The sequence below is a fragment of the Leopardus geoffroyi genome, chromosome C3, assembly GCF_018350155.1.
Source record: "Leopardus geoffroyi isolate Oge1 chromosome C3, O.geoffroyi_Oge1_pat1.0, whole genome shotgun sequence".
NCBI classification, from domain to species: domain Eukaryota; kingdom Metazoa; phylum Chordata; class Mammalia; order Carnivora; family Felidae; genus Leopardus; species Leopardus geoffroyi.
In genome coordinates, this window is record NC_059338.1 from 5,352,437 (window position 1) to 5,380,376 (window position 27,940).

Sequence of the window (27,940 nt, forward strand, 5' to 3'; positions counted from 1 at the left end):
ACAAGCAGGGAAGCTGTGGTAAGCACTTCCTCTTTCAGCCTGAGGTCTGAGAGAAGATCATCATGGCGGGTCCAAAGAAACACCCAGATGACTGGGTGCTACGGTCCTTCTCCAGAAAACCACAGAAGAGTCAGCCGCACGTATTCTCTCCCCTACTGTGGACACATCTCCTCTTCCTGCTCATGGGTAAGTCCACATTGCGGCCACCACCGCTTGCTCGTGGTGTCCCTCTGGGGCCGGTCACATTCTTTGCTGGTAAACTCAGGAACCTCTTCCCTTCGTGGTCACTCTGCGGGTCCCACCTTATTCCCAGCTGTGTCTCCGTGTGTGAATGCATGCACAGTCACTCACCATGAGTAGACAGCATCCTGGCCCCGGTCTCAAACAAGTCTGGGCTCAGACTGTGTTCCTCTCACCCTCACCTTTTCCTGCTGAGAAATGCTGAGTGGTGAGTTTGCTCCCCACACAGTGTGGATAGAATGCACAGAGAGATACGGAAGTTTCCCCTGATGACTAGCCACCCCCCTTTCTTCGGGACACATGGAACTCCTGCAACTTCTTTCTACGTTCTGCCCTGTTTCTCTTCTATCCCAAACTTCAGGCTTCCCTGGGGATCTGGAGATGGTCTGGTGGCACTGGGCTAGGTGGCTGCTCTCTGAGTGTCCTTTTCTCCTCACATCCTACCTCCCCATCAAGGCCCAAGTCCTGCAAGTTTCTGGGAAACGTCTCTCAGCAGCACGGCCAGCAGGCAGAGCTGACCCACTACCCCAGGGAATGTCTCAGCCACCCGGTGTGGTGGCATCTACTGTCCCCTGGTAATCCTATTTTCCCCAGGGCCTTGGAGCACGGTACAGTAGCATAGGGACCCGAAAAGTAGTGGGAGTAGGAGGGGTAGGCAGTGAGGGGAGTTCTAGAAGAACTCCCAGATGCATGTATGGAAGAGAGGGGCCTAGATTCCAGGGCTGAGGTCAAGTCTGAACTCTCCTCATTTTCCATTTTCATCATTGCTCACCATAAAAACATCGGAAGCATCACGGCTCTTTATATCCACACCCAACTTTTGGGGTGCTTCTTGGTTGTGTTGGAGAAACCCGAAATTAGCCAATGCAATGTCACCCAAGCCTCAGGTGACCAACAAGTCAATTTCCAGGCAGAGAGGCGTCTCCCTCTGTCTAGCTCCACCAGACGGGATAACCTCAAACTTCCCTGTTTTGGTCTAGCAGGGAGTTACCTTGATGCTTTTGTGGATCCAAGGAGTGGTTTCAGGAACTTAGGAGACAGTAGGGTGAAAAGTCCTTCCGTTTTAGTGTGTCAGGGAGCAGAAAGTCCTGTCCCCTGTTTGGAGAGTAAGGATTCCTGTCCCCTTCAAGGTCCTTCCAGCTGGACTAAGAATCCAATTGGCATGAGACAGATCAACAGGAGAAAATACAACTTAATGGTGTATGTATGGGGAATCCACACAGACACGGAATTTCAAAGACAGGCAAAATGAGGTCTGTATGTCATCCCAAACTAAGGAGAAGGGAGCAGGGGTCTGGGACTTCCGAGGGGAGGCGAGTAGTTCACAGGGCGACAAAGAGAACAGATGTTCTAATTAGATGTTCGCCGTGCCATACAGATGGGTCACGCAGATCAGATTTATCTCTGCTCATAGCCCTTATCCTGGGAAAGACCCCAACTTAGAGTCTTCTATGTAGTGAAGGGAGGGGCAAAGTTTCTCTTGAGCCCACACGGTCTCGATCGCCTTCAGCTCAGAATAACCTTCATGCCAAAGTGGCTTACCTTGGGCCAGTCAGAAACATTTGAAATTAAATCTTTGTTCCATTACTTCCTAGCTGTAGGAGTCTCTGCGTCTTAAGTAGAGAATGTGATTTGTAAATTGGATCATGCAAGACTCTCTTAATAGATTAAAAATGATACATGTCAGTGCTCGGTACCTCGTTGGTAGAAGCTGATTGTTATAATGATCGCTAAGTGGCTTATTTGGAAACTAGTAAAGGCAGAGAAGCCAAATTCAGTTATCACGACCGTTGAATGCCATTTGACGAGTTGCCACAATAATAGTTCAACATCAGTAGTTCGAAATAAGGTGGCTGATACCTGTTATGTAGCATTGTTTGCTTCACCAGGTAACAGGGTTTGACCGACACGAACCGCCTCCCGCTCCCCTTGCTGACAGTCTGGGGACCTTTGCTGATCTTTGATGTGAAGAGAGAGGTGACCGACCCTGTCGTCTCAAGCAAATAGTTAAAACGCTTGAAATTTTAGCTCCTCGCCTGTGAACAAAAAGGGGGGGGGGGGGGGGGGGGGGCTGGTCACCAGGTAATTTTGAGGATTGAACGAGGTGATTTCTCCATGACGTAGCAATCGCGAGCATCTTCCAGATGAGAAGAGCTCTCTGTAAGGCAACTTCAAGCCAGCATCAAAACCAACCAAGTTTCTCCCTTCTGACTACCCCCCAGAATTCACCTGAAGTGACCTAGCCTAGCTTGTCCAAGGTCCCTAGCTCTGCGTCCTTCCTAGCTGCCTCTCCACAAGGTCCAAGTGCTTGGATGATGATGGATAGAGAACCCTCCACACACACACCTGATCTACACCAGTCTGGGAGTCTCTTCTCTGTATCTGCATAATTCTGTACCCTCTGGGTATTCAGAGCATGCCTCGGCCTTTTTCCATCAGTCCAGGCTGTACCTGGGCCTTTCCTGTCTCTCTCTCTCTCTCTCTCTCTCTCTCTCTCTCTCTCTCTAACATTTTTTACTTATTTTTCCGCCCAGATTCCTGGAGTAATCTGGGTCCTGAACCCATCTGATCTAGTCCAGAGTTTTCAGAGGACTCTCCAGAGCCTCAGAAGTCCTTGAATCTGGGAATCCAGGCTGGGGTCACCCAGCCGACATTCACAGGGCCCCTACAAGGAAATGAGCTACCTCGGACAGATGCCGGGCCTCTGGAAGCCGTGGTAACAATGTTTATCGGGGATCTTGGTCTTTCCGGAGATGAGGCTTACTTACTATCCCGAACCCCAAACCTTGTTCCTAAGGACAGACCAGATTTCCCCGGCCAAGGCAAAGCCAGTCTGAGATCCCCTGGGCCATGAGGGAAAGGAAGAGTGAGACAGATGCTCCTTTTGTTGCTAACGTCTCATTATGAAAATTCTTGAGCCCAGAGAAAGCTTGAAAGAATTTTACACTGAACACTCATATGCTTCCCACCCTGGATCTGCCATCACTTGGATTTCACTCGCTTTCTCACACACCTATCCATCTATCCACGCTGTTAGGCATCCATCTCGCCATCTAATTTTTAAAAAGGTGCTCCTTTTTTTTTTTTTTTTACCTCTTTTGTTCTTTATGATTTACAGCAACGTGATTTTATTCCAATTGTACCATCTCTATTCATTCACACCCATAATGAACATTTCTGTCCTATAGATGAGTAAACTGATTCTCAAAGAAATTCAAAAATTCACCCAAAGTCACAAGGCTAGTTTCCCTGCTGGGACAGAAACCTAGAATGTCTGTTTCACTGATTATTGTAGATGCATTCACGGGAGAAAGTGAATGAAAGTTAATTTGGGGAATGAATGAATGATTTTGTTAGGCAACAAGCCTAGAGGAAGGAGGGCTGGCATTTTATTTCATTTCTCATCATCTGGGATTTATTCCCACTATGTTTGTATTGAATGAGTGAATGAATGAATGAATGAATGAATGAAGGCTGACTTGAAGAGTCCAACTGCTCCTCCACTCCCTCTTCTGTCGCTGTAGGACTAGAAGCCTCTGGAAAGGACTCACCCCCAACAGTGGTGCCAGGGATTCTAGGGGGTTCGGTGACTTTCTCCCTGAACACTTCAGTGGACACAGAGATTGAGCACGTCACCTGGAATGGTCCCCAAAAAGCTCTTGCTTTAGCAGTCACAGAAACACAAGTTATCATTATGGACAAAAGCTACCAGAACCGACTGAACATCAGCTGGAACTACTCCTTGTCTATCAGCAACCTGACTTTGAAAGACGCAGGATCCTACAAAGCCCAGATAAACCACAAGAATTCTGAAGTCACCATTGATGAGGAATTCATCCTGCGTGTCTATGGTGAGTTCTAGAGGGGCTTCTGTGGGTTTTGATCTTTTGGGGTTTTTTTATGTTTATTTCTTTATTTTTGACAGAGAGGGTAGCAGAGAGAGAGAGGGAGAGGGAGAGAGAATCCCAAGCAGGCTCCACGCTGTCAGCACAGAGCCTGACGCTGGGCTCGAACTCACAAACTGCGAGTGAGAGCATGACCTGAGCCAAAATCAAGAATCAGACACTCAACCGACTGAGCCACTCAGGTGCCCCTAATCTTTTATTTTTAAAAGCAGATTTTTTTTTTTCTCTCCAGCAGTTTATCCCTCGAGGACAGATAGGACTATCTTGTTGGTCACTTTCATCCGGTTCCATAAATATAGATGTCAGAGTGAAAACACAGACAAAATAGGTTTAAAAGCCGTTTGTATTCTCTTTTCTGTAACCCTGTTATAATACCCTTTACCCATCTATACTAGCTTGCTAGGGCTGACATAACCAAATACCACAGACGGGGTGGTTTAAACAACGGAAACTTATTTTCTCACGGTTCTGGAGGCTGGAAGTTCAAACTCAAGATATCGGTTGGGTTTCTCCTGCGGCCTGGCTTCCACGCTTGCCAATAACTACCCTCTCGACACGTCCTCACACGGTCCTATCAAGAAAAGAGAAGTTAAAAAGTGTCCTTTTAAATAAATTGTTTACTGGTTAATGTATAATCCATGTAAGTCATTCTTTATTTTTAGGTTTTTTATTTTAATTCCAGTATAGTTAACATACAGTGTTATATTAGTTTCAGGGTACAATATAGTGATTCAACACTTCTGTACGTTACTCAGTGCTCACCAATATGAGTGTCACCTGTTCCCTCTGTCCCCTTCACCTGTTTCACCCATTCCCCCACCACGCCTCCCTTCTGGTGACTAGCAATTTGTCCTGTAGGGCTGAGAGTCTGTTCCTTGGTTCCTAATTTCAACTTAACTCCCTCTTCATATTTTTTTTAAGTCTGTTTATGTATTTTGAGAGAGAGCACGTGCTAGATGGGTGGGGGAGGGGCAGAGAGAGGAAGAGAGAGGGGAGAGAGAGAGGGAGAGAGAGGAAATCCCAAGCAGGCTCCGCACTGTCAGTGCAGAGCTCAGTCCCACGAACCATCAGATCATGACCCGAGCAGAAATGAAGGGTAGGACACCCAACTGACTGAGCCACCCAGGCGCCCCCCCTTAATTATCTCTTGAAAGGCTCTGTCTCCGAATTCAGTCACATTCTGAGGTACCGGGGATCAGGACTTCAACATATGAATTTTGTAGGGACACGATTCAGTTCATAACAGTCTGCCCTCTGGCCCCCCCCCCCAAAACTCACTTCCTTCTCATATGCGAAATACATTCATTCCATCTCAGCAGACACCCCACTATCAATTCTAAGTCCAAAAGCTTATCTAGATATCATCTAAAGCATTATGGGTGAGACTTGAGATGTAATTTGTCTTGAGGCAAAATTCCCCCCCACCCCCACCCCGGCTGTGAAGCCGTAAAACCAGACAAGTTATCTGTCTCCATACTAGGATGCTAGGATAGGCATAGGATAGACATTCATATTCCAAAAGGGAGCAATAGAAAAGAAGAGAGCGGCCATGGATCCCAAGGAAGTCTGCGATCTAGCAGGTCAAATTCCATTAAATTTTAACCTTTAAGAACAATCTTATTTGGCCCTATGCTCTATCCTCTGGGCCCCCTGGGTGGCCGCCCCCCCCCCCCTTGGCCCTGGGCAGCAACCCTGACCTCTGGAACCAAGAAGGAAATCGCCCCACCAACTGCCCCTGGGCCTGTGCCCTCTAGGCCGGGGGGTGGGGGCAAAGGCAGTGGCAGCCCTATCCACCTCTGAACTGCTCTTGGGCATATTCTTCCCTCTTCTCGAAGGATAAGGCATGATCTCAACTGAGTAGCTCTATTGGCCAATCCTGTAGAATCCCACAAGTGTGACAGCGTTTCGTAATTTTGTCCCACCTCTGTCCCTTCAGTCCAGGCTGGACACACTTCTGCTGATAGAGTTGACTAAATCCATGAGTTGCACTGTAATCTCTTCAGCAAATGTTGCCTAGCCACACCTTATAGGCTGAGAATTTTCTAAATCTTCAAGTTCTGGTTCCTTCTTTCTCAACACTTCCTTCTTCAATTTATGGCCCTCCTCTAAAATTTTACGACAAGCAGAAAGGAAAAACCACATAGGGCCCTCAATACTTTGCTTAGAGATCTCTTTAGCGAAATACTCAGATTTATCATTTAAATGTGCTACTTTCTTTTTTTAAAGTTTGTTTCTTAAATTTTTTTTAAGTTTATTTCTTTCGAGAGAGAGAGAGTGTGTGCATGTGTGAGCAGGGCAGGGGCAGAGAGAGAGAAAGGGAGAGAGAGAATCCCAAGCAGGCTCTGCACCGTCAACGCAGAACCCGACCCAGGGCTCAAACCCACAAATCATGACATCATGACCTGAGCTGAAATCAAGAGTTGGACGCTCAACCAATGGAGCCACCCAGGCAACCCCTGAATCTGCTGCTTTCTACAAAACACTGGAACGCAATTTTTCTAAATTCTTCACCACTCTGTGACGAGTGGGTCACTTCCTCTAGTGTCCAATAACATGTTCCTCAGTTACATCTCATACCTCGCCAGAAACACCTGTAGCGTTCATATTTCTACCAATATTCTGCTCATGATAATACCCTGTGTGACTCTAGGATAACGGAAGCTTCCTCTTCAGCTCTCCTCTCTTCTTTCTGAGCCCTTACCAGAACCAACTTTAACATCCATATTTCTACCGTCTCTTGAGGACAGTCTAGGCTTTTTCTAACACATGCTTCAAAACCCTCTAGACCTGTAGCCATTAGCCGAGTCCAAAGCCACTTCCACATGTTTCGGTGTTTGTTACAGCAGCAACCCATTTCTGGTACCAAAATCCATAGTGGTTTGCTAAGGCTGCCATAACCAAGTACCACAGACAGTAACTTTAACAACAGAAGTTTACTTTCTCGCAGCTCTGGAGACCAGTCAAGATGTCGGCAGGTTGGGTTTCCTCCGAAGCCTCTCCCTTTGGCTTGCAAATAGCCACCTTCTCTCTCTGGGTTCTCACACGGTTGTCATTCTGTCCGTGTTGTCTGTGTCCCAGCCTCCTCTTCTTAAAAATTTGTTAATGTTTTTATTTTATTTCTGAGAGAGAGAGAGACAGAGAGCGAGCGGGGGAGGGGCAGGGAGAGAGGGGGACACAGAATCCGAAGCAGGCTCCAGGCTCTGAGCCATCAGCCCAGAGCCCGACGCGGGGCTCGAACTCACGGACCGCGAGATGGTGACCTGAGCCGAAGTCAGACACTTAACTGACTGAGCCACTCAGGTGCCCCCTCTTCGTGTAAGGACACCAGTCATATTGGGTTAGGGACCATTCTAATGACCTCATTTTAATTTAATGACTTCTCTCTCCAAACACAGTCCTATATCCAAATAAAAACATATTCTTAGGCACTTGGAGTCAGGGCTTTAACATCTGAACTTTGGGAAGACACAATTCAGCCTATGACACCATCTTTCTATCAGGTAGGTTTTTTTCATTGATTTGTAGAGGGCTCCGCATATATTAAAGAAATGGAATTCTATGCTGCGAATAGAAATAGACTGAATCAACTCTATTGAATCAGTGATCGATTCTATAATGAATCAATGTGCACCGACATATAATTCCCAAGATATAGTGTTAATTTTTTTTTTAATTCCAGCATAGTTAGCATCCACTGTTATATTAGTTTCAGGCATACAGTATAGTGATTCAGCAGTGATTCAACACTTCATACAGCACCCAGTGCTCATCACATGTGTAGCCTTTTTTAAATGTTCGTTTATTTACTTATTTTTGAGAGAGAGAGCGCACATGAGTGGAGGAATGGACGGGAGAAAGGGGGTCAGAGGTTCTGAAGGGGGCTCTGCACTGAGAGCGGTGAGCCTGATGTGGGCTCGAACTCACAAACCATGAGATCATGACCTGAGCCAGTCAGATGATCAACCGACTGAGCCACCCAGACACCCTCATCATAAGTGTACTCTTAATCCCCTTCACTTAGTTCATCCATCGCCTACCCACCTCCCCTCTGGCCAGCCATCAGTGTGTTCTCTGTAGTTAAGCATCGTCTATTTTTTTTGTTGGTTTTTTTTCTTTGCTCATTCTGTTTCTTAATTTCCACATATGAGTGAGATCATATAGTATTTGTTTTTCTCTGACTGACTTATTTCACGTAGCTAAATACTCTCTAGAGCCATCTATTGTTACAAATGGCAAGATTTCATTTGTTCTTATGGCTGAATAATATTCACTTATATATACCATATCTTCTTTATCCATTCATCTACCGATGGACACTTGGGCTGTTTCCAGAATTTGGCTACTGTAGATAATGCTGCAACAAACGTAGAGGCGCATATATCTTTTCAAATTAGTGTTTTCATATTCTTTGGGTAAATACCCAGTTGTGAAGTTACTGGGTCATATGTTAGTTCTATTTTTAATTTTCTGAGGAACCTCCATACTGTTTTCTGCAGTGGCTGCACAAGTTTGCATTCCCACCAACAATGCAATGCTGTTGTTCCTTTTTCTCCACATCCTTACCAACACTTGTTGTTTCTTGTGTTTTTTTTTTGTTTTAGCTATTCTGACAAGTATGATATGACGTCTCATTGTAGTTTTGATTTGCATTTCCCTGATGATGAGTGATGATGACCAACTTTTCTTTTTTTTTTTTTAATCTATTTATTCTGAGACAGAAAGACAGAGAGAGAGACAGAGAGAGAATGAGCAGGGGAGGGGAAGAGGAGGAAGAGAGAGAATCCCAAACAGGCTATGCATGGTCAGCAGAGCCATAAGGTCATAAGGGTCAAAATCAAGAGTCGGTCGCTTAAACAGCTGAGCCACCCAGACACCCCAAATATCTTTTCATGTGTCTGTTGGCATCTGGATGTCTTCTTTGGAGAAATGTCTATTCACGTCTTCTGTCCATTTTTTAATTGGATTATTTGTTTTTTGGGTGTTTAGTTGTATAAGTTCTTTATATATTTTGGACACTAATCCTTTATCGAATACATCATTTGCAAATATCTTCTCCCGTTCAATAGGTTGTCTTTTCGTTTCATTGATTGTTTCTTTTGATGTGCAGAAGCTTTTTATTTTGATGTAGTCCCAATAGTTGATGTTTGCTTTTGTTGCCCTTACCTCAGGATCTACAAAAATGTTGGTATGGCCAATGCTAGAGAAATCACTACCTGGGCTCTCTTCTAGGATTTTTATGACTTAAAGTGTCACATTTAGGTCCTTAATCCATTTTGAGTTTACATTTGTATATGGTGTAAGCAGGTGGCTCAGTTTCTTTCTTTTGTATGTAGCTGTTCAGTTTTCCCAACACTATTGAAGAGATGGTCTTTTTCCCATTGAATATTCTTGCCTCCTTTGTCGAAGATTAGTTGATATATAATCATGGGTTTATTTCTGGGCTCTCTATTCTGTTCCATGCATCTCTGTGTCCATTTTTGTGCCAGTGCCATACTGCTTTGATTACTAAAGTTCTTTGGTATATCTTGAAATCTCGTATCATGATACTTCCAAGTTTGTTCTTCTTCTTCAAGATGGCTTTGGCTATTCAGGTTCTTGTGTGATTCCATACAAATTTTAGCATTGTTTGTTCTAGTTCTGTGAAAAATGCTGTTGGTATTTTGGCAGGGATTGCATTAAATCTGTATATTGCTTTGACTAACCTGGAAATTTAGTAATATTTGTTCTTCCAATCCATGAGCATGAAATATCTTTCCATTTCTTTGTGTCTTCTTCAGTTTCTTTCATCAGTGTTTTACAGTTTTCAGAGTACAGATCTTTCACCTCCTTGGTAAAGTTTATTCCTGAGTATTTTATTAATTTTGGTGCAATTGTAAATGAGACTGTTTTCTTAATTTCTCTTTCTGCTGCTTCATTATTAGTGTATAGAAATGTGATGGACTTCTGTATATTGATTTTGTACCCTGCAACCTTACTGAATTCATTTATCAGTTCTAGTGGATTTTTTTTTTTTTTGGTGGAATCTTTAGGGTTTTCTACACATAGTATCATGTCACCTGCAAATAGTGAAAGTCTTACTTTTTTGTTACCAATTCAGATACATTTTATTTCTTTTTGTTGTCTAATTGCTATGGCTAGGACATACAGTACTAGTTTGAATAAAAGTGGTGAGAGTAGACATCCTTTCTTGTTCCTGACCTTAGCAGAAAAGCTCTCAGTTTTTCACTATTAAGTATAACGTTAGCTGTGGGATTTTTTATATATGGGCTTATTTTGTTGAGGTGTGTTCCCTCTAAACCTACCTTGTTGAGGATTTTTATCATGAATGGATGTTGTTCTTTGTCAAATGCTTTTTTTGTATCTATTGAAATGATCAGATGCTTTTTATCCTTTCTGTGTTTATGGGATGTATCATGTCATTTGATTTGTGAATATTGAACCACCCTCGCATTCCAGGAATAAATCCCACTTGATCATGGTGAGTGATTTTTTTTAATGAATTGCTGGATTTGGTTTGCTAATTTTTTTGTTGAGGATTTTTGTATCTATGTTCATCAGAAACATTGACCTGTAGTTCTCTCTCTCTCTCTCTCTCTCTCTTTTTGGTAGTGTCTTTATCTGGTTTGGAATCAGGGTAATGCTAGCCTCATAGAATGAATTTAGAAGTTTCCTTCCTCTTCTATTTTTTGGAATGGTTTGAGAATAATAGGCATTAACTCTTCTTTAAATGTTTGGTAGAATTCATCTATAAATATGTCAAGTCCTGGATTTTTGTGTTTTGGGAGTTTTTTGATTATTGATTCAATTTCATTGATGGTAATCAGTCTGTTCAAATTTTCTATTTCTTCCTGATTCAGTTTTGGGAGGTTATATTTTCTAGGCATTTATCCATTTCTTCTAGATTGTGCAATTTATTGACATAATTTTTCATAATATTCTCTTATAATCCTTTGTCCTTTTGTGTGTCAGTTATTTATCCTCTTTCATTTCAGATTTTGTTTACTTGAGTTTTCTCTCTTTCTCTCTATCTGTCTGAGTCTAGCTAAAGGCCTATCAATTTTGTCGATCTTTTCAGAGAAACAGCTCCTGGTTCCATTGATCTGTTCTATTGTTTGTTTGTCTGTTTTGAAGTTTTGATTTCATTTACTTCTGCTCTCACCTTGATTATTTCTTTCCTTCGACTGGTTTGGGGTTTTGTTTGTTCTTCTTTTGTAGCTCCTTTAGGTGTAAAATTAGGTTGTTTATGTCAGATTTTTCTTGCTCCTTGATGTAGGCCTAGATTGCTATAAACTTCCTTCTTAGAACAACTTTTGCTGCATCCCAAAGATTTTGAACCGTTGTGTTTTCATTTTCATTTTCTACGTGTATTTTTTTTATTTCCTCTGATTTCTTGGTTGACTCATTCATTGTTTAATAGCATGTTATTTAACTTCCATGTGTTTGTATTTTTTCCAAATTTTTTCTTGTGATTCATTTCTAGTTTCATAGTGTGGTGGTCAGAAAAGATGCATCATATGACTTTGATTTTTTTAAGTTTGTTGAGACTGGTTTGGTGGCCAAGTATGTGACCTATTGTGGAGAATGCTGATGAGCACTTGAAAAGAATGTGTATTCTGCTGTTTTAGGATGAAATGTTGTGAATATATCTATTAGATCCATCTGTTCCAATATGTCATTCAAAGCCACTTGTTTCCTTGTTGATTTTCTGTTTGGATGATCTATCCATTGATGTAAGTGGGATGTTAAAGGCCCCTACTAGTATTGTGTTACTATCAATTACTTCCTTTTCTTTACGTTTGTTATTAGCTGCTTTATGTATTTGGGTACTTCTATGTTGGGTTCATAAATATTTACAATTGTTATATATTCTCATTGGATTGTACCCTTTACGATTACATAGTGTCCTTTTTCTCCTGTCACACTCTTTGTTGTAAAGCCCATTTTGTCAATTATGTAAGTATTGCTTTGCCAGCTTTTTTTTTTTTTTTCATTTCCATTCACATAATCAATGGTTTTCCATCACTTCACTTTTAATCTGCATGTGTCTTTAGGTTTGAAATGAGTCTCTCATAGGCAGCATATAAATAGATCTTGCTTTTTTTATCCATTCTGCCATGCTATGTCTTTTGACTGGAGCTTTCGGTCCACTTACATTCAAAATAATTATTGACAGGTATGTACTTATTGCCATTTTGTTGTTTGTTTTGTGGTTGTTTTTGTAGCTCTCTTTCTTCTCTGGCTCTCTTCTCTCACCATTTGCTGGCTTTCGTAGTGATATACTTGGATTCTTTTCTGTTTATTTCTTTGCATATCTATCACTGATTTTTGATTTGTGGTTACCATTAGGTCTATATATAACATCTGTTTCGTATAGCAGCCTATATTAATTTAATGGTCAATTAAATTTGAACCTATTCTTTACTCATCTCCCTCCCACATGTTAGGTATATGGTGCCATACTTTACATCTTTTTATTTTGTGAATCCTTTGATTTCTACAGATAAATTTATTTTTATTGCTTTTGTGCTTCCTACTTTTCTCACTCCTACTCATGATCTTTCCTTTCCATTCAAAGAGTCCCCTTTAACATTTCTTGCGGGGCTGGTTTAGTAGTCATGGATTCCCTTAACATTTGTCTGGGAAACTCTTTGTGTCTCCTTCTATTCTGAATAATAGCTTTGCCTGATAGAGTATTCTTGGTTGCAGGTTTTTTCCTGTCAGCACTTTGAGTATATCATGCCACTCCCTTTTGTCCTGCAAAGTTTCTACTGAAAAATTAGCTCATAGCCTTATGGGATTCTCCCTTGCATGTAACTGTTTTCTCTTGGTGTTCTTAAATTATTCTCTTTATCACTACTTTTTGCCATTTTAATTCCTACGTGTTTTGGTGTGGACGTCCTTAGGAGATTTTCGGGGGCTCTCTGTGTCTCCTGGATCTGGATTTCTGTTTCAGAAATCAGATTCAGTAAGTTTTTACTATTATTTCTTCAAATTCTCTTCTCCTTCTGGGATCCTTATAATGCTATTATTACACTTGATGGTGTTGCTGAGCTCCTGGTCTATTTTCTTTTTTTCTAATTATTTTTTTCCTCTGTTCAGCTTGACTGTTTTCCATTACTCTGTCTTCCATGTCACTGGTCTGTTCTGCCTTCTCTGGTCTTTTTATTCCATCTGTGTATTTTTAATTTTAGTTGTTGAGTTCTTCTTCTCTGCGTGGTTCTTTTTATGTTTTCTATCTCTTTTTTAAAGAGAGGCCTTCCACTCCACTGAGGTCCTCCACTCTTCTCAAGTCCAGTGAATATCTTTATGACCATTACTCTAAATTCTTTATCAGACATACTACTTATCTCCATTTCTTTTATTTCTGTTGCCATGATTTTGTCTTGTTCTCTCATTTGGGACATAGTCTTCTGTTTCCTCTTTTGTCTAACTCTATCTGTTTATATGTGGTAGGAAAGTCAGTTTCATCTCCTGCTCTTCAAAGTAGTGGCTTGGGGTGCCTGGGTGGCTCAGCCATTTAAGCATCCAGCTTCAGCTCAGGTCATGATCTTACAGCTCATCAGTTCAAGCCCCATGTCAGGCTCTGTGCTGACAGCTCAGAGCCTGGAGACTGCTTCAGATTCTGTCTCCCTCTCTCCCTGCACCTCCCCTGCTTGTGCCCTCTCTCTCTCTGTACATAAAATATAAATAGACGTTTGAAAAAAGTAGTGGCTTTATGAAGAAGAGGACCTAGAGTGCCCTGCAGTGCAGTGTCCCTTGTTCACCAGAACTTGGAGCTTCAGGGGTGTCTCCTACGTGTGTTGTGTATGCCCTGCTGTTGTGGCTGAGCCACTTTTGCCTTCAGTCCAGTCATCTGCAATGGCTGTCCTTTCCTGTTGTGGGCAGGGTTTGGTCCTTGCGTTGTTAGTGGGCCAATCTGGGGCCCTGGCCTTGAGTCAATTCAGACCACGCATTTGCCAGAGATGCAGTAGCACTGAACTGCAGGGCGCTTTCCTTATTTTGTTTCCAGAAAAGCTTTCATTGGTGGGCAGGGCCTGTAGTCAGACCAGATGTCTGTCCCCGGCCCATTGCTGGCCCCTGCTGGCACTGCTTGCACACTGCCAGGCTTGTGGCCTCATTTTGGATGCGCTCCATCCAAGAGTGCATTGGAGGGGGCAGGGCCACAAGAGAAAGCAGGGGCAGGCTTGGCAGCATTATCAAGGTTTGCGCTGGTTGGTTGCAGAAGGGGACCTGTAGCCAATGGGAACCAGGCAGGCTGGGTTGGAGGGGACAGATCTGCAAAAGCGGTGGGGCCGGAGGAGGGGGGATTAGTGTGGAAGACAGGGTGTCTGGTGTTAGCAAGGTTTGTTCAGGTCTGCTGTGGGAAGGGACCTAGAACAGAGGCATAACTGGAGAGGGCATATCTATGGGAGAATGCAGGGGTGGAGTGTGCGGCTAGCAAGTTAGGTATTAAGTGTTGGCCCTACACTGGTGTCCCAGTGGTGGGACATGGGCCCCACAGGTGTCCATGTGTCTGGGCTGGTGGGCCAGGGAGGGATATGATTTCCACCAGCTCCCTCGTTCCTGGAGAAGCTCTCAACAATCTCTGCCCCTACAGCACACACTCTGAGATTAGTAAACAAATGTCTTTCCCATATATTACAGGGGTTTCAAACTGCTGCTTCTATGTTGTATCTCCAGAGCCGTTTGTGGTGCTGCCTTTTTAAGGGCAGGTACTCAGTTTTCTCTCCCCCTCCCAGAGCTGAGCCCACTGACTTTTAAAGTTTCAGGTGTTAGGGCACCTGGGTGGCTCAGTCAGTTGAGCATCCGACCTCAGCTCAGGTCATGATCTCACAGTTCGTGGGTTTGAGCCCCAAGTCAGGCTCTGTGCTGACAGCTCGGAGCCTGGAGCCTGCTTCAGATTCTACGTCTTCCTCTCTCTCTGCCCCTCCCCCACTCATGCTCTGTCTCTCTCTTTCTCAAAATTAGACATTAAAAAATAATGTTTAAGTTCCAGGTGTTAAGCCCCACTGATTGTAAGAACTCATGAAATTAGGCCCCACTGTTTTTCAAAACTAAATGTTATGAGGACTCATCTTCCCTGTATGAGAGTCTGTTTCTGTCCCCTCTTGCACCTTCCCTCCCTTGGACAGTCCTGTGTGTCCATTTAGCTCCCAACTGCATCTCTGCCCTCCCCACCTTCTTTGATGTGACCTCTTCTATACATTTAGCTGTGGAGAGTTTGTTCTGCTAGTCTTCAGGTCGTTTTCTGGGTTATTTACGTTGATGTGGGTGCTACCTGGTTGTATCCATGGGACAAAGTGAGCTTGGGGTCCTCTTACTTGGGGTCCATCTTCCCCAGAAATCCAATATGTTGTTAGATTTTTAAAGGGTTCAGAACAGTATATATAGTGTGCTATCATGTATGCCTAGGATATTTCTAGAAAGATCAACAAGAAATGCCTCGGAATAATTCCTGGGGAGAGGAAATAGGTGTCTGGGACAAGATAGCTTGCTTTTTAAATTATATACTCTTTCGTGTATCTTTTCAATTTTATGTATTACTAATTCCCCAAAAAAAGCAAACTTAAACACACACCTGTACACACACACACACACACAGTGGATAGGGGAAATGGAACAAAAGGGAAGGAAAGGACTAGGAAGGAGTTCTGGAAGCACAATAGGTCATAAATTCAGATCAAAAGACAAAAGGAACTCAAAAATCTAGAGGCAGAGCTCCCTACTCCACAGTGTTTGGGGCTGACTCATTTATCCATTTATTCACCAAACATTCAAGAGTGACTTTCATGGGCCGAGCCTGTGTTAGACGTCCAGGCACAGGCATTGGCCCTGTCCTCAAGTAGTTCAGACACTGATGGGGAGGGGAGTAATCAGTCATGTTGAGTCATGGAAATAACACCTGTAGAGGATCTACGGAAATGTAGAAAAGAGGCAGTCTAGCCTGAAAACTTCCCCTTGAAGGATGCTGACTTCTTCCTTCTCTGCCTAGCTCCTCTGTCATCATCACCTTCTTCTCTCAGCCTCGTCCTGCTGCAGAAGGAATGTGAGTAGTCTCATTGCTGTTGTCCATACAGAGCAGGTGCAGGTGCCTCGAGTTGTCGTGAAGTCCGTGAACACGTCTGATAGTGCCTCCTGCAACATTACCTTGATTTGCTCTGTGGAGAGGGCAGGGACGAGTGTTCTGTACAGCTGGACCCCGAAGAACACCCATGCTTCTGAATCCCATGGGGCCTCCACCATCACCATCTACTGGATGCCATGTGACCCAGACCTGCCATACACCTGCACAGCCAGGAACCCAGTCAGCCAGAGCACCTCCAGGCCCATCCATGCCTGGCAGTTCTGTTCAGGTACAGGTTCCACTTAGGCCCTCCTGGCGATTCCAGAAAGTCTGAGTAGCTATGGAACCCTGCCAGGGTTCTGGCAGGACACAGGTGGAATAGGGAAGCAAGAAGATAGGCTTGAAGACCCCTTGTACTCTACCATCTGAGGCCTGAGAGAGACTGACGGGGCATGTAGGAACTACCAGGGAACTGAAACTCTAAGGGTAGAACAAGGGAACAGAAGAGACTTTGGATGAAGAGATCCAGTTTGTTCTTTGCTTGGGTGGGGGTATCCCCTGGGGTCTCCTCAGAAGGTCAGGAAGGGCAGGAGAGGACTGGGTGTGTGAAAGGCAGAGCCAGGTGTGTATCTATCTGTGACAAGTGTTCCACAGGGATGCCTCGTGATAGGAAGGGAAAGGGGGTGTGGGCAGGAGAGCTTGTGGGACTTCAGTCTCCTTCAGGCAGGCTGAGGGTTCATAGGGCCAGTAACTAAAGTCACAATGTCTCATCTCTGATTGCAGCTCCGGGAGCCTCCAGAGGAGGATCAACGGGGGAGACAGTGGTGGGGATCCTCGGGGAGTCAGTCACCCTCCCCCTGACACTCTCGGCCGGTCACTACGTGAACAACATTGTCTGGATGTTTAACACATCTATTATCACCAAAAAGCAGGAAGTGAAGCCCAAGATGCCTGACAAGAACTCTGGCCAAGACTACTCCCTGAAGATCGGGCAGCTAAAGATGGAGAATGCTGGCCACTACTATGCCTATGTGTGTTCAAAGGCCTCCAGAGTCATCGGCAGAAAACATTTCACCCTGCTCGTCTACCGTGAGTTTCTGAGCAGAGCGCTAAGCATTAGATTCCTTCCCTGAAATGTTTCTCCTCTTTGCTGCTTTCCCTGCCTCCTGCTTCCCTCAAGCCTCTCCTCCTACCAAAATGCCTCAGGCCACCTGAACAACTATTGGGTCCACACCAGTCAACTCACAGGAGGAAAAATTTTTAACCAGCAGCTGGGCAAAATCCACCTACCAATATCCCCCTTCTAGACTTCCAGTTAGGTCTCCACCATCCAACTTTCAATACTCGCCACTGTTTTCCTGCATCGCTTGTCGTTTTTTGTTTTTTTTGTTTTTTTTTTTTATAGAATATTATCATTTTTGAATAAGAGAACAGCTGGCTGGAGTGGAATTGGAGAAGACTGAGGAGAAAGCCTTTAGTGTCCAAAGACCCTCTGACCTCCCCCCCACGAGGGCTGCTTGGCTCTCCTGTCATCACATCCCCTGCCTGGGTTTGTTGATGTCGAAGTAGCTGAAAAGAGTCCCTGTCCATGGTTCTGCTAAAGTATGTTGGAAGTCAGCTAGTCCACGTCGATAGCAGCTGTGACTCAAATATAATTTTTTTTTAAGCAAGAAGATTTAGTAAAAATAATAATGCATTGGGAACAACTGATGCCCATCTTACATTTCCGTTAAAATTGCTAACGTTTATTGGGCACTAACTCTGTGTCAGTGCTGCACTCACCTCTCTACACTTTATCTCCTGAATAAAAAAAACTTAGACGATGGCACCTCAACGCATAAGCCTTGAAGAGTCTTTGGAGCACACGGAATGTTGTGCTTACTTGTGTGGAAGGGTTTGCTCGTCCTTCACAGGGTACTCCATAGAATGATGTGGTATCTTTGTTTTTCTACTTTTTATTAACTCCTTTAACATCCGAGCATCCAAGCATCCAAGAGGTGAACTGATATGTCTGAGATTTCATGGCCACTGAGGGAAAGGCCAAGTGCACTCCAAAATGTCTGTGGCTCCTGGAGGCACTTTCTCAGCCCTAAGGCAGTTCCAACACACAATTTCATGAGCATATTCTGAATGAGTAAAGACGTGGTGACTGCCCAGTGGGTGGGCGTGACTCTACATTAGGTCTTTCTCCTCACACAGGGAGGCTGAAGAAGCCAAAAGTCACCGGGAGCCTTGAGCTCACTGAGGATGGCCTCTGCAGGGTCAGCCTGACATGTTCAGTGGAGGACAGTGGACACAATGTGACATACTTATGGACCTTCCTACAGAAAGGAACTGTCATGTCCCAAGGGGGATCTCACCTCAATATCTCTTGGAGAAGTGATGAAAATCATCCCAACTTCACATGTACCACCAGGAACCCTGTCAGCAAGAGCTCCCAGTCGTTTCTTCCCGGTGACATCTGCCCAGGTTGCCTTGGATCCAAGAGTCTGCATTCTGAGTGGTTCTTTATGAGTGCAGCAAAGGAGTGTGGGCGAGAGTACTTTAGAGTAGCACATTCCAATAGAAATATAATGGAAACCACACATGGAATTTACATTTTCTAATAGCCACATTAGATAAAGCAAAAAGCAACAAGTAACATTAACTTCAGTAATATATTTTGCTTAACCCACTATATCCAAATATCATCACTTCAATATGTAGCCAATATGCAATTATCCTTGAGATAATTTACATTTCATGTTGTGCTAAATCTTTGAAATCTGGTACGTTTTTACACTAACAGCACATCTCAATTCAGATGCCAAATTTTCATGGGAAGTACTTGATCTGTATTCAGATTTCACAAAACTTAGAGTTGAAAAGCTAGATTTACGTATCCAAGTTGCTCCAAACCTACTTATCAGGTTTTTCAATAAGAAACTGAATAGCCATACTTCAATTTCAAGTTTTAAAAATTAAATAAAGTAAGCAATTCAGCTCCAGAGTCATCCTGGACACATTCCAATGGCTCCTGCCATGGCTCGTGGCCACTATACTTGAGAGTAGAAGCAAGAAATGAAGCCCTGGTGGCTCTCACTAGATGCCACTAGTCTAGGTCCTTGTGAGTTTTAACACAGTCAGCTTTACAATAATCTTATGTGGCAAATATTCTTATTATTCTCCATTACATGAAGAAACCAAGACTCAGAAAGTATAAGGGACTTGAACAAGGCCACACAACAAAAGCACAATTGAAACCCTGAGTTCTGTGCTCTGCTCTGCTCTAGAAGGAAGTAGAAAAAAGGAAGGTTTACCTAGAATGTGACAAGGCTAGGTCGGGCTAGCAGATGGATTTAGAGCCCAATTAAGTGGGAATTTTGACTCTGTCTTGAGCCTGGAACTGCCCTTATATCATTGACAGAAAGGAGCAGTGTAGTGTGATGGATAAGGGTGTTTAAGAATCAGGCAGCCTATGTTCAAATCCTGTTCGGGATGAACTCTGCGACACTGGGCAAGGGGCTGTACCTAGAGACAGTGTCTGTCATAAGACAGACTATAGCTTCTTGTCCAGAACAATACCTGCTCAATGAATAGTTGTAGAATGAATGAAAAGGAATATGCTCTGCAATAGCATGAAATTTTAAGAGGCAGGTAGGATGGTCATTATGCTGTGTCCACTGATTGTTCCAACCTCTCTACCATTATTTATACTAATACCATTCATTTCCTCTCCAAAGGGCACGAGAGAAACATGAAGCTCTACATTGGACTCTCCTTGATGTCTCTTATTCTTCTGTGCTTTGGGATCTCCATCTGGTGGTGCCTGTGGAAGCAAAAAGGACGGCGTGGGTTTCTGAGATCAATGGCATCTGCCCTAGACCATATCCTGGGACCTTTGCAGGCTTGTCTGTCCTCTCATGATCTCCCCTCCCCGACACTCCTTCCCCCCCCCCCGCCCCTCCTCTGTCTATCCGAAGACCTCATTTCTTCTCAGAGTGATGGAGAGGAGGGGTGCTCGTTGTGGGGAAGGCAGGGAAGGAGCTGGCCTTAGGGACAAACGTTACCAGAGACTCAAAAATGACCAGAGCTCTCCATCTCTCACCCCTACTTTGTCCTTCGAGCCAGCTTAGTTCTTTCCTACTGACCCCAGCTGACGGGTGGGGTGGAGTGTACCACAACACAGCAATTGCTCTCTCCAGACGCACACCTACTAGGAGATACGCCACCGGGAAGAGAAAAAAGAGGTTTCCCTCCAACTCTCATTTGAAAGATCTCTGATTGGCCTGGCCTCGGGTCATGTGACCATGGCTTGGCCCAATCACCGTGGCCAAGGGGATTAGCTATTATGATTGGCAGCTCCCTCGGAATCTCATATTGCAGTGGAAATGGACTAGTTCCCAGAAAGAGCCTATTGGTTAGAACACGTAGGATCCCTGGAATAACTGATGCGAGCCAACAAACCAATCTGAGGAGTGGCTACCACAGATGGGGCAGAGGGATGGCAGGAGGCTCCAGGGCCGCCTTCTCAGCTGAAGATGACCTTAGACTCTGGTCGCCCTTTCACGTAGGTTCCTGCTCACATCAGGGTTCACCTTGTCCCTAAAGCCTTTTCCTTGGCCGTGTCCCCAGAAATCTCTCCCCGTCTGTTTCGACGCTCACGAAATCAGACGCCTCTCTCCTCACAGCCCTACTGATAAATCTTCTCTACCTTGGTTTCTCAGACTCAGTCCCAGCCTCCAGCTCCAACCAAGCTGAAACCCCAGCGGATGCGCCAGGTAATATCACCAATGACACAGGCTATGGGGTCCCTGGGCCCGATGGAAGCTCCAAGGCCTGGCTATTTATTCTATGTGGTCTGCCAACCAGCGACATGAGTATCACCCAGGAGCTTGTTAGAAACGCAAATCTTGGGGCGCCTGGGTGGCGCAGTCGGTTAAGCGTCCGACTTCAGCCAGGTCACGATCTCGCGGTCCGTGAGTTCGAGCCCCGCGTAGGCTCTGGGCTGGTGGCTCGGAGCCTGGAGCCTGTTTCCGATTCTGTGTCTCCCTCTCTCTCTGCCCCTCCCCCGTTCATGCTCTGTCTCTCTCTGTCCCAAAAATAAATAAACGTTGAAAAAAAAAAAAAATTTAAAAAAAAAAAAAAGAAACGCAAATCTTGGGCACCACCCCAGAATACTGAGCTCTAGTCTGCATCTTCACAAGGTGAATCATATACCTGTTAAAGTCTGAGAAATAATGTGGTTTGGAGAAGGAAGGCGGTTTGGGGTACAGAAACCACAATGAGGATGGACTCCAGAGAGAAGGTGACCAAAGCTAGGAGAGGCAGCCTGCCCTCTGGGGTCTCCAGAGCTCCTCAGGCTTTGATCATTATCACTTGAACTTAGCCTCTGATGAGGGTGGAGTCATTTTCCTCATTCTGAGAATGGAGACACAAAGGCCAGATAGAATGGCAAATCTGCGGCAGAAGCCAAACTAAAACCCAATGAAAATTAAACCCGTGAGACCGTCTAGACACCTATGACCCAAGAGCATCACTGAGGAAGTAGTTTCCCAATTTCTGAAAAAGCTAAGGCATGCTTTCTTCAAACAAAATACTGCGCAACACCCCAACAGCACAAAGTGTGTGAAGGTGGGCCTGTCCTGACAGGTGTTGGGGTGGTGAGCTGAGATGCCTGCATCTTACCTTCCCACCCCCGTTCCCATCGCTTGGTGTCCTCAATTACCACCTTGAACTCTAAGCTCTGGAGTTCTAAGGAATCCCCAAACTCCACCCACTCAAACAAATCCTGCTTTTAAAAACCCCTGGTAACCCCTCCTGGAGGAGATCCCCCACGTTGATATACTAAGAGGAGGGACTGGGTGGGAGGCCAGGGGCTCAAATAATCCAACAGTGCAGGCTTCTCTGAAGAAAAGTATAACCAAGAGAAAGGGGCCAAGAAACAGGACTGAGGCTAAGGGTGGAGCTTCCCACCAGCTACCTCCTCACAGCTGGCAGGGCGGACCCTGGTCTCCCCCAGCCTGTGCCCTCATTCCTTGGCACCCTGGGCACAGTAGGAGGAGTAGGGTAGTACTGGGGACACCACTCTCACCCTGCCCTTCCGCCCTCCCCAGCGCACCTTTCCTCCACTCCCATGGTCTGCTTCTTTAACCTCTCCACCATCTCTCCAAAGCCTCTCCATCTTCTGTCACTGCCTAGGTTCATGCTGTCACCATTTTTTTTTTGTTTGTTTGTTTCATTGAATAGGATATTTTTTTTTAATTGAAAACTCATATAGTCACATGGTATACAATGAAATCTCCCTCCAAATCCCAATCTCCTAGTCTCTCCAGCGGCCTTCATTGTTAGGATGTATTTCTAAATCCTTTCAGAGCCTTTTAATGCATTTACAGGCGTCAGATACATTTGTGCGTGCGTGCATGTACGTGTGTGTGGTGGGTGCGTGGGTGGGTGCCCTTCATTTAATTACACATATGGAAGCAATCTGTAACATTTTTCTGAAACTTGCTTTTTGAATTTAACAGAATATCCTAGTAATATTAACATATGTATATGAAGACTGACTCCCATTTATTCCATCCTACGGATGTGCCTTCATTTATTTCACCAGACCTCATCACTAGACATTCCCATTCCTTGTTACTTCTTCCCTAAAATAGCGTACTAGTTTCCTAACTGGCCATTCCTTCTCCTTTCTATCCCTCCTCCTTCAAGAGCAGGTCTGGGGCACCTGGGTGGCTCAGTTGGTTAGGCATCTGACTCTTGATTTTGGCTCAGTTCATGATCTCACAGTTGTGAGATGGAGCCCCACGTCGGGCTCCTGGTTGGGCAAGGAGCCTGCTTAAGATCCTTCCTCCCCTCTCTCCCTTTGCCTCTCCCCCGCTCACTCACATGCCCACGTGCATTCTCTCTCTCTCTCTCAAGAAAAAAATAAAACAAAATAAAATAAAGAAGAGCAGGCATAATGACCTTTGCGTTTTCCCAGAGTACCCATCATGGCACTTAGGATGGTTCACCCAATGGGGCCACTTCTGCTCCCTGAGAGTTGCTAAGTCATCACACGTGAATGCTTGAAGGGAAGGAGGAAGGGAGAGTGGGACGGAACCCCCTAAGGGAAGACTGGAGAGCAACCTCTCCTCCAGTTCTTAAGGCCTCACCCGGGGTAGAAGTCAGAGTAGCTTGGCTCCTTCCACAAAACAAGAACGAGGCGGGGGCGGCCATACTTTCTACCGACCCCGCACAATGTGTTCAAAACTCACCGCTGGCCACACACTGTGCAACATGCTCTCCCAAGGGTATGAGAAGCTGGACACTCTTCCCAAGACTGCCAAGCAACGGTCTAGGCCCCCCTCTGCCAGCAGCTCTGACAGCAGTGGAACAACCGAGGAGACGACAGACATGGTCAAGGCTGGAAGATACCAGGAGGACACTGGACCTGACTCGGCTTCTGAGACGCAAGCTGAGTACGATCTGGTCATGCTGAGGAATGCACCTGCATCTACGGCCCAAGACAACACGGTGTATACGCAAGTATTCCTCAACTTGCAGGTGAGCCCTTTTGACCAGTACACCTTCCCTCCTCCTCCAGTTCTAACACCATCCAATATCCCGGATGACTTAGTCCCCCCACACGGGGAGCCAGGACCAGCAGCACACGAGCAGACAAGTGTGGCTCTGCTCGTGTTAACCAAACCTCGGGATCCCTTGGAGTGAAGGAGCTCGTCCTCGGCTCCCAATGTTGGGCCATTAATAAGGGAGATGTCAAACAACCAGAAGCACTGTACCCACCGCACTAAGACAGCCACCGCCCTCTGTGTGAAATCTGAACCTGCTGGGTGTCCCCTCTCCTTAGGGGCTGAGAGTGACACCCTGAAAAGCTCTCATCTGGTGAGCACAGATAGCCTGATGTTGATCTGTTACAGGGAAAGACCCCAGTTCCTCAACAGAAAGAGCGTTCGGCCACAATCTACAGCTGTATCCAGACACCTCAGAAGGTGAGAACAATTTTCTCTGTATCCCGAGGCTCTTAAAGTAAGGAATTATTGTGCAGACCATTTTAACTGAAAGTCCTAGATTCCCATGGCAGAGGAGCTTAAGTCCTACCCACTGTCCCCCTCCCAGACACACTCTGTGGTCAATAGAGATGCTTACACAAATGTTTCCGATTTATATCTGGCCAAAGGCTGAACATTTCTAATTGAATTAATAATATTTTATACTGATTATTCTTACCACTAACTAGCATAAGGGGCTGCAAACACAAATAGTGTATAATCTATGTATATTTCTAAATCTATTTCTTTTTTTTTTTTTCCTTTTTCTATAGCTAATCTTTATTGCTTACGTTGTGCCAGGAATCGTGCTAAATGCTTCACAAGTTGTTGTTGTTGTTATTGTTGTTTTTAATGTTTACTTATTTTTGAGAGGGGGAGAGAGAGAGAGAAAGAGAGAGGGCAAGCAGGAGAGGGATAGAGAGAGAGGGAGACAGAATCTGAAGCAGCTCCAGGCTCTAAGCTGTCAGCACAGAGCCCGAGGTGGGGCTCGAACTCACGAACCGTGAGATAATGATCTGAGCTGAAGTCGCATGAAGCCACCCACATGCCTCCTAAATCTATTTCTAACCCATCTCAATGCACCAAAATGGCAATTTCCCCAAATAATTAGAAATTAGCCAAGAATCCAATGCCAAGATGTTTTGGAGAATGTGCCATTAACTACAACACATTGGTTTTATTGTGGTGTTAAAAGATCCCTTAATGGTAGAACTTACCATTAAATGATAATAATAACCCACTTTAACACGAAATTTTACAGTTTACAAAACATTGATATTCTCGCGTGATCCTTAGGACAGCTCTATAAATGTGCTGTCATCCCGAAGCCGAGATCCGGAGAAGTTAAATTTGCCTAAAGTCATACAGATAGTAGTTGGACTTTAAGTATTAAAAACCACAAGGAGCTTTAAAATAATCCTGAGAAATCTTAAACAATTAACCTCGGCTTGAATCTAGCTGCCTGCTTCACTTTCACTTCCCTGAGAACATTGGGTTCATATATACTGTTGCTTTCAAATCTCCAGAATTCCCTCCCTGTTTTCCTCCTCGTTTTAACATGTCCAAACAAGATTTTTTTCATGAGTATTTTATTTATTTTGAGAGAGAGAGAAAGTGCAAGCAGGGGAGAAGCAGAGAGAGGGAAAGAGAGAACCCCAAGCAGGCTCCAAGCTCAGCGTGGAGCCCAACACGGGGCTCGATCTCACGACCCTGAGATCATGACCCGAGTCAAAACCAGGAGTCGGATGCCCCACTAACTGAGCTGCCCAGGTACCCCCAAAACAAGACTTTAAAAAAGAAGAACCCTCAAAGCTTTTCAGTTATGCTACTACCCTGTGATTGATGAATCAATCAGTAGACATTGATTGAACACCTTTGGTTTGCCCAGAACTGGGCTGAGTGCTCTGGGGATTCAGATGTGTTTAAGGCACCGTCCTTAACCTTGAAGACCTGTTGTCTTATTGGCTTTCGGTGGAGGAGTGGAGCCGCTTCAGTCACCTGCAGGGGCAAGGAAAACACCCTACATTAGTTGGGCAGTTCCCAAGCGTTTTCCAGACATTGGAAGCGGAAGATACCACTGCACTGAGGTAGACAGGAAAGGCTCCACGAAAAAATTAATTTGAATTAGACCTTAAAAGATGGATAGAGGGGCGCCTGGGTGGCTCAGTCCGTTAAACATCCGACTTCAGCTCTGGTCATGATCTCGTGGTTTGTGGGTTTGAGCCCCAAATCGCTCTCTGTGCTGATAGTGCAGAACCTGCTTGGGATTCTCCCTCCCTCTCTCTCTCTGCCCCTTCCCCACTTGGGTACCCGCATTTATACACTCTCTCTCTCTCTCTCTCTCTCTCTCTCTCTCTCTCTCAAATAAACTTGAAAAACTGGACAGAATTTGCTCAGTAAAAGTTTGTGCAGATGCGTAGCTCAGTTCGACCACCATTGGCCTCTGTCCTGTCTTGTGGGAACGTGGCCTATGCTGAGCCAGTAAGGGACGTCACCTATGGCCTTGAGGCCACACCTGTACTTTTCGCTGGATTCTCTCTGACCTGGCCCTCTGTGTTTGGGCCAACACTGGTCAATCTTAAAGTCAGGGACGTCAGTCCCTGCTCTGAGTTTCAGAATGGCCTGGAGTCCCCATGTGTCTGGTCAGTGGTACGTGGGTCCCACCCCAGGGACTCCAGGCCCCTGCAGCCACCCTCGTCCACAGCCTGAGTGGAAAGCAACGCATTTCCCCAGCCAAGGTCTTAACAGCATTTATCCCTTGCCTTCCGAATTTTGAGGACCCGTCCTGATTCCGGGTCCCCTAAGGCTCTCGTTGCCCACTTGGGCAGGAAATTCTCAAACTTATTTTCTGACCCAAGTCCCGGCACGACATCTCGAAGGTTTATGCCACCGTCAAGCTATTGCCGGCCCCCCCGCCTCCCCTGCTCCCTGCATCCGCTCACATCTCAACTGTTCCTCAGTGCCCTCCCTGAACAGTCTCCGACAAGGAGTCCTCAGAACCCTGGGACCACGAAGGCCTACTGGTCTGGGCCATGACTTTGATCCATAATCTCTGCCACCCGAAATAGCTTGACATCTTTACATTCTCCAGCTGGGGCAGAGGCTGAGTTCATTAGACCATGGCTTCTTGAGAGCGAGACCTTTTATTGTCATTTTTGTAGCCCCTCACCTCGCAGCGCTAAACTGTCCTCTCTCTCCCTCACGGAGAGCCTAGCCAACTTCCCATTAGGAGAGTCCCCATAAATGCCTGCCGTCAGCTCGATGGATTGTTCCATTGCTGGGCCAGTCCATATGATCCTACTTCTACACCATGGACCAATCTTAGCCTGGCCTCACCTCCCTCTCTCACCGGCACAGGGGCGAGGAAACCAGGGCCTCCCAGGCTTTATTAACCATATTCTTGCATGTCTTTTGGCTCACAGGTGGTGCCACCACCACAGCAGAATGATCTGGAGTCTCCTGAAACCCCTACCTATGAAAATTTGGACTGAAAAGAAAAGCAGCTGCTGCTTCTCTCCCTGTGGTCGGAGAGGGTTCTGGACTGTGTAGGGCCTGGCGCTCTTACAGACAGAGCACTTCAGAACTGCCTTCAGCATCTCAAAGGTGCCTGGGTTTGACCCTCGCCCTTCCTCTCACCGTCGTAACTTCCCAAGCCCATGAACAGATCAGACACAGGCTCCTTCTTGGAGTCCCTGGCCTTCAAGATGCCTCTGCTCCATCCATCTCCACGCAGGCTCAGTTTCCCCCCTCAGTTCAGATGCACCACCTTAGAGCTTTGCCAAGGCTGGCCACATGTGGTTGAAAGGGCCCTGTACCTTCACACCATCTTCTAAACAGGTGATAAAATGGATCCAACAGATATTCTCACTCATGGGCACGAAGATCTGTGTAAAATTATGTCCACTGCAGTATCTTTTAAAATAGAAGGACAGAGGGGCGCCTGCGTGGCTCGGTCGATTAAGTGGCCGACTTTGCTCAGGTCTCGCTGTTCGTGAGTTCGAGCCCCACGTCAGGCTCTGTGCTGACAGCTCGGAGCCTGGAGCCTGCTTCCGATTCTGTGTCTCCCGCCCTCTCGGCCCCTCCCCCATTCATGCTGTGTCTCTGTCTGTCAAAAATAAACTTTAAAAAAGGGGCACCTGGGTGGCTCAGTCGGTTGAGCGGCCGACTTCAGCTCAGGTCTCGATCTCACAGTTTGG

At 45.3% G+C, this 27,940-nt stretch overlaps 1 protein-coding gene across 9 annotated transcripts; it reads left to right on the forward strand.

The window, feature by feature from the left end:
- On the forward strand, positions 1-27,605 carry LY9 (lymphocyte antigen 9). 9 transcript variants are annotated; one of them, XM_045455188.1, is made up of 10 exons: positions 4-186; positions 3,765-4,091; positions 16,223-16,498; positions 16,993-17,298; positions 18,409-18,678; positions 19,932-20,099; positions 20,916-20,969; positions 23,486-23,739; positions 24,114-24,185; positions 27,167-27,605. In XM_045455188.1, the coding sequence occupies exons 1-10, from the start codon at positions 63-65 to the stop codon at positions 27,233-27,235; spliced, it is 1,920 nt and encodes a 639-aa protein (XP_045311144.1). In that variant the 5' UTR covers positions 4-62; the 3' UTR covers positions 27,236-27,605. The 9 variants fall into 9 exon arrangements, 8 of the variants coding, with proteins under 8 accessions (XP_045311143.1, XP_045311149.1, XP_045311145.1 ...); XM_045455190.1 differs by having other exon boundaries at positions 6-186; positions 19,932-20,039; XR_006706695.1 differs by lacking the exon at positions 27,167-27,605 and having other exon boundaries at positions 3-186; positions 19,932-20,095.
- The last annotated feature ends 335 nt before the right edge of the window (positions 27,606-27,940 follow it).

Bases quoted from the DNA above. Each gene is read 5' to 3' on its own strand.
- LY9 (XM_045455187.1), top strand. From the start codon at position 63: ATGGCGGGTCCAAAGAAACACCCAGATGACTGGGTGCTACGGTCCTTC. The intron at 17,299-18,408 runs GTGAGTTTCTGA...CTCCTCACACAG, and splicing joins TTTCACCCTGCTCGTCTACC to GGAGGCTGAAGAAGCCAAAA. The intron at 20,100-20,915 runs GTCTGTCCTCTC...TTGGTTTCTCAG, and splicing joins CCTGGGACCTTTGCAGGCTT to ACTCAGTCCCAGCCTCCAGC.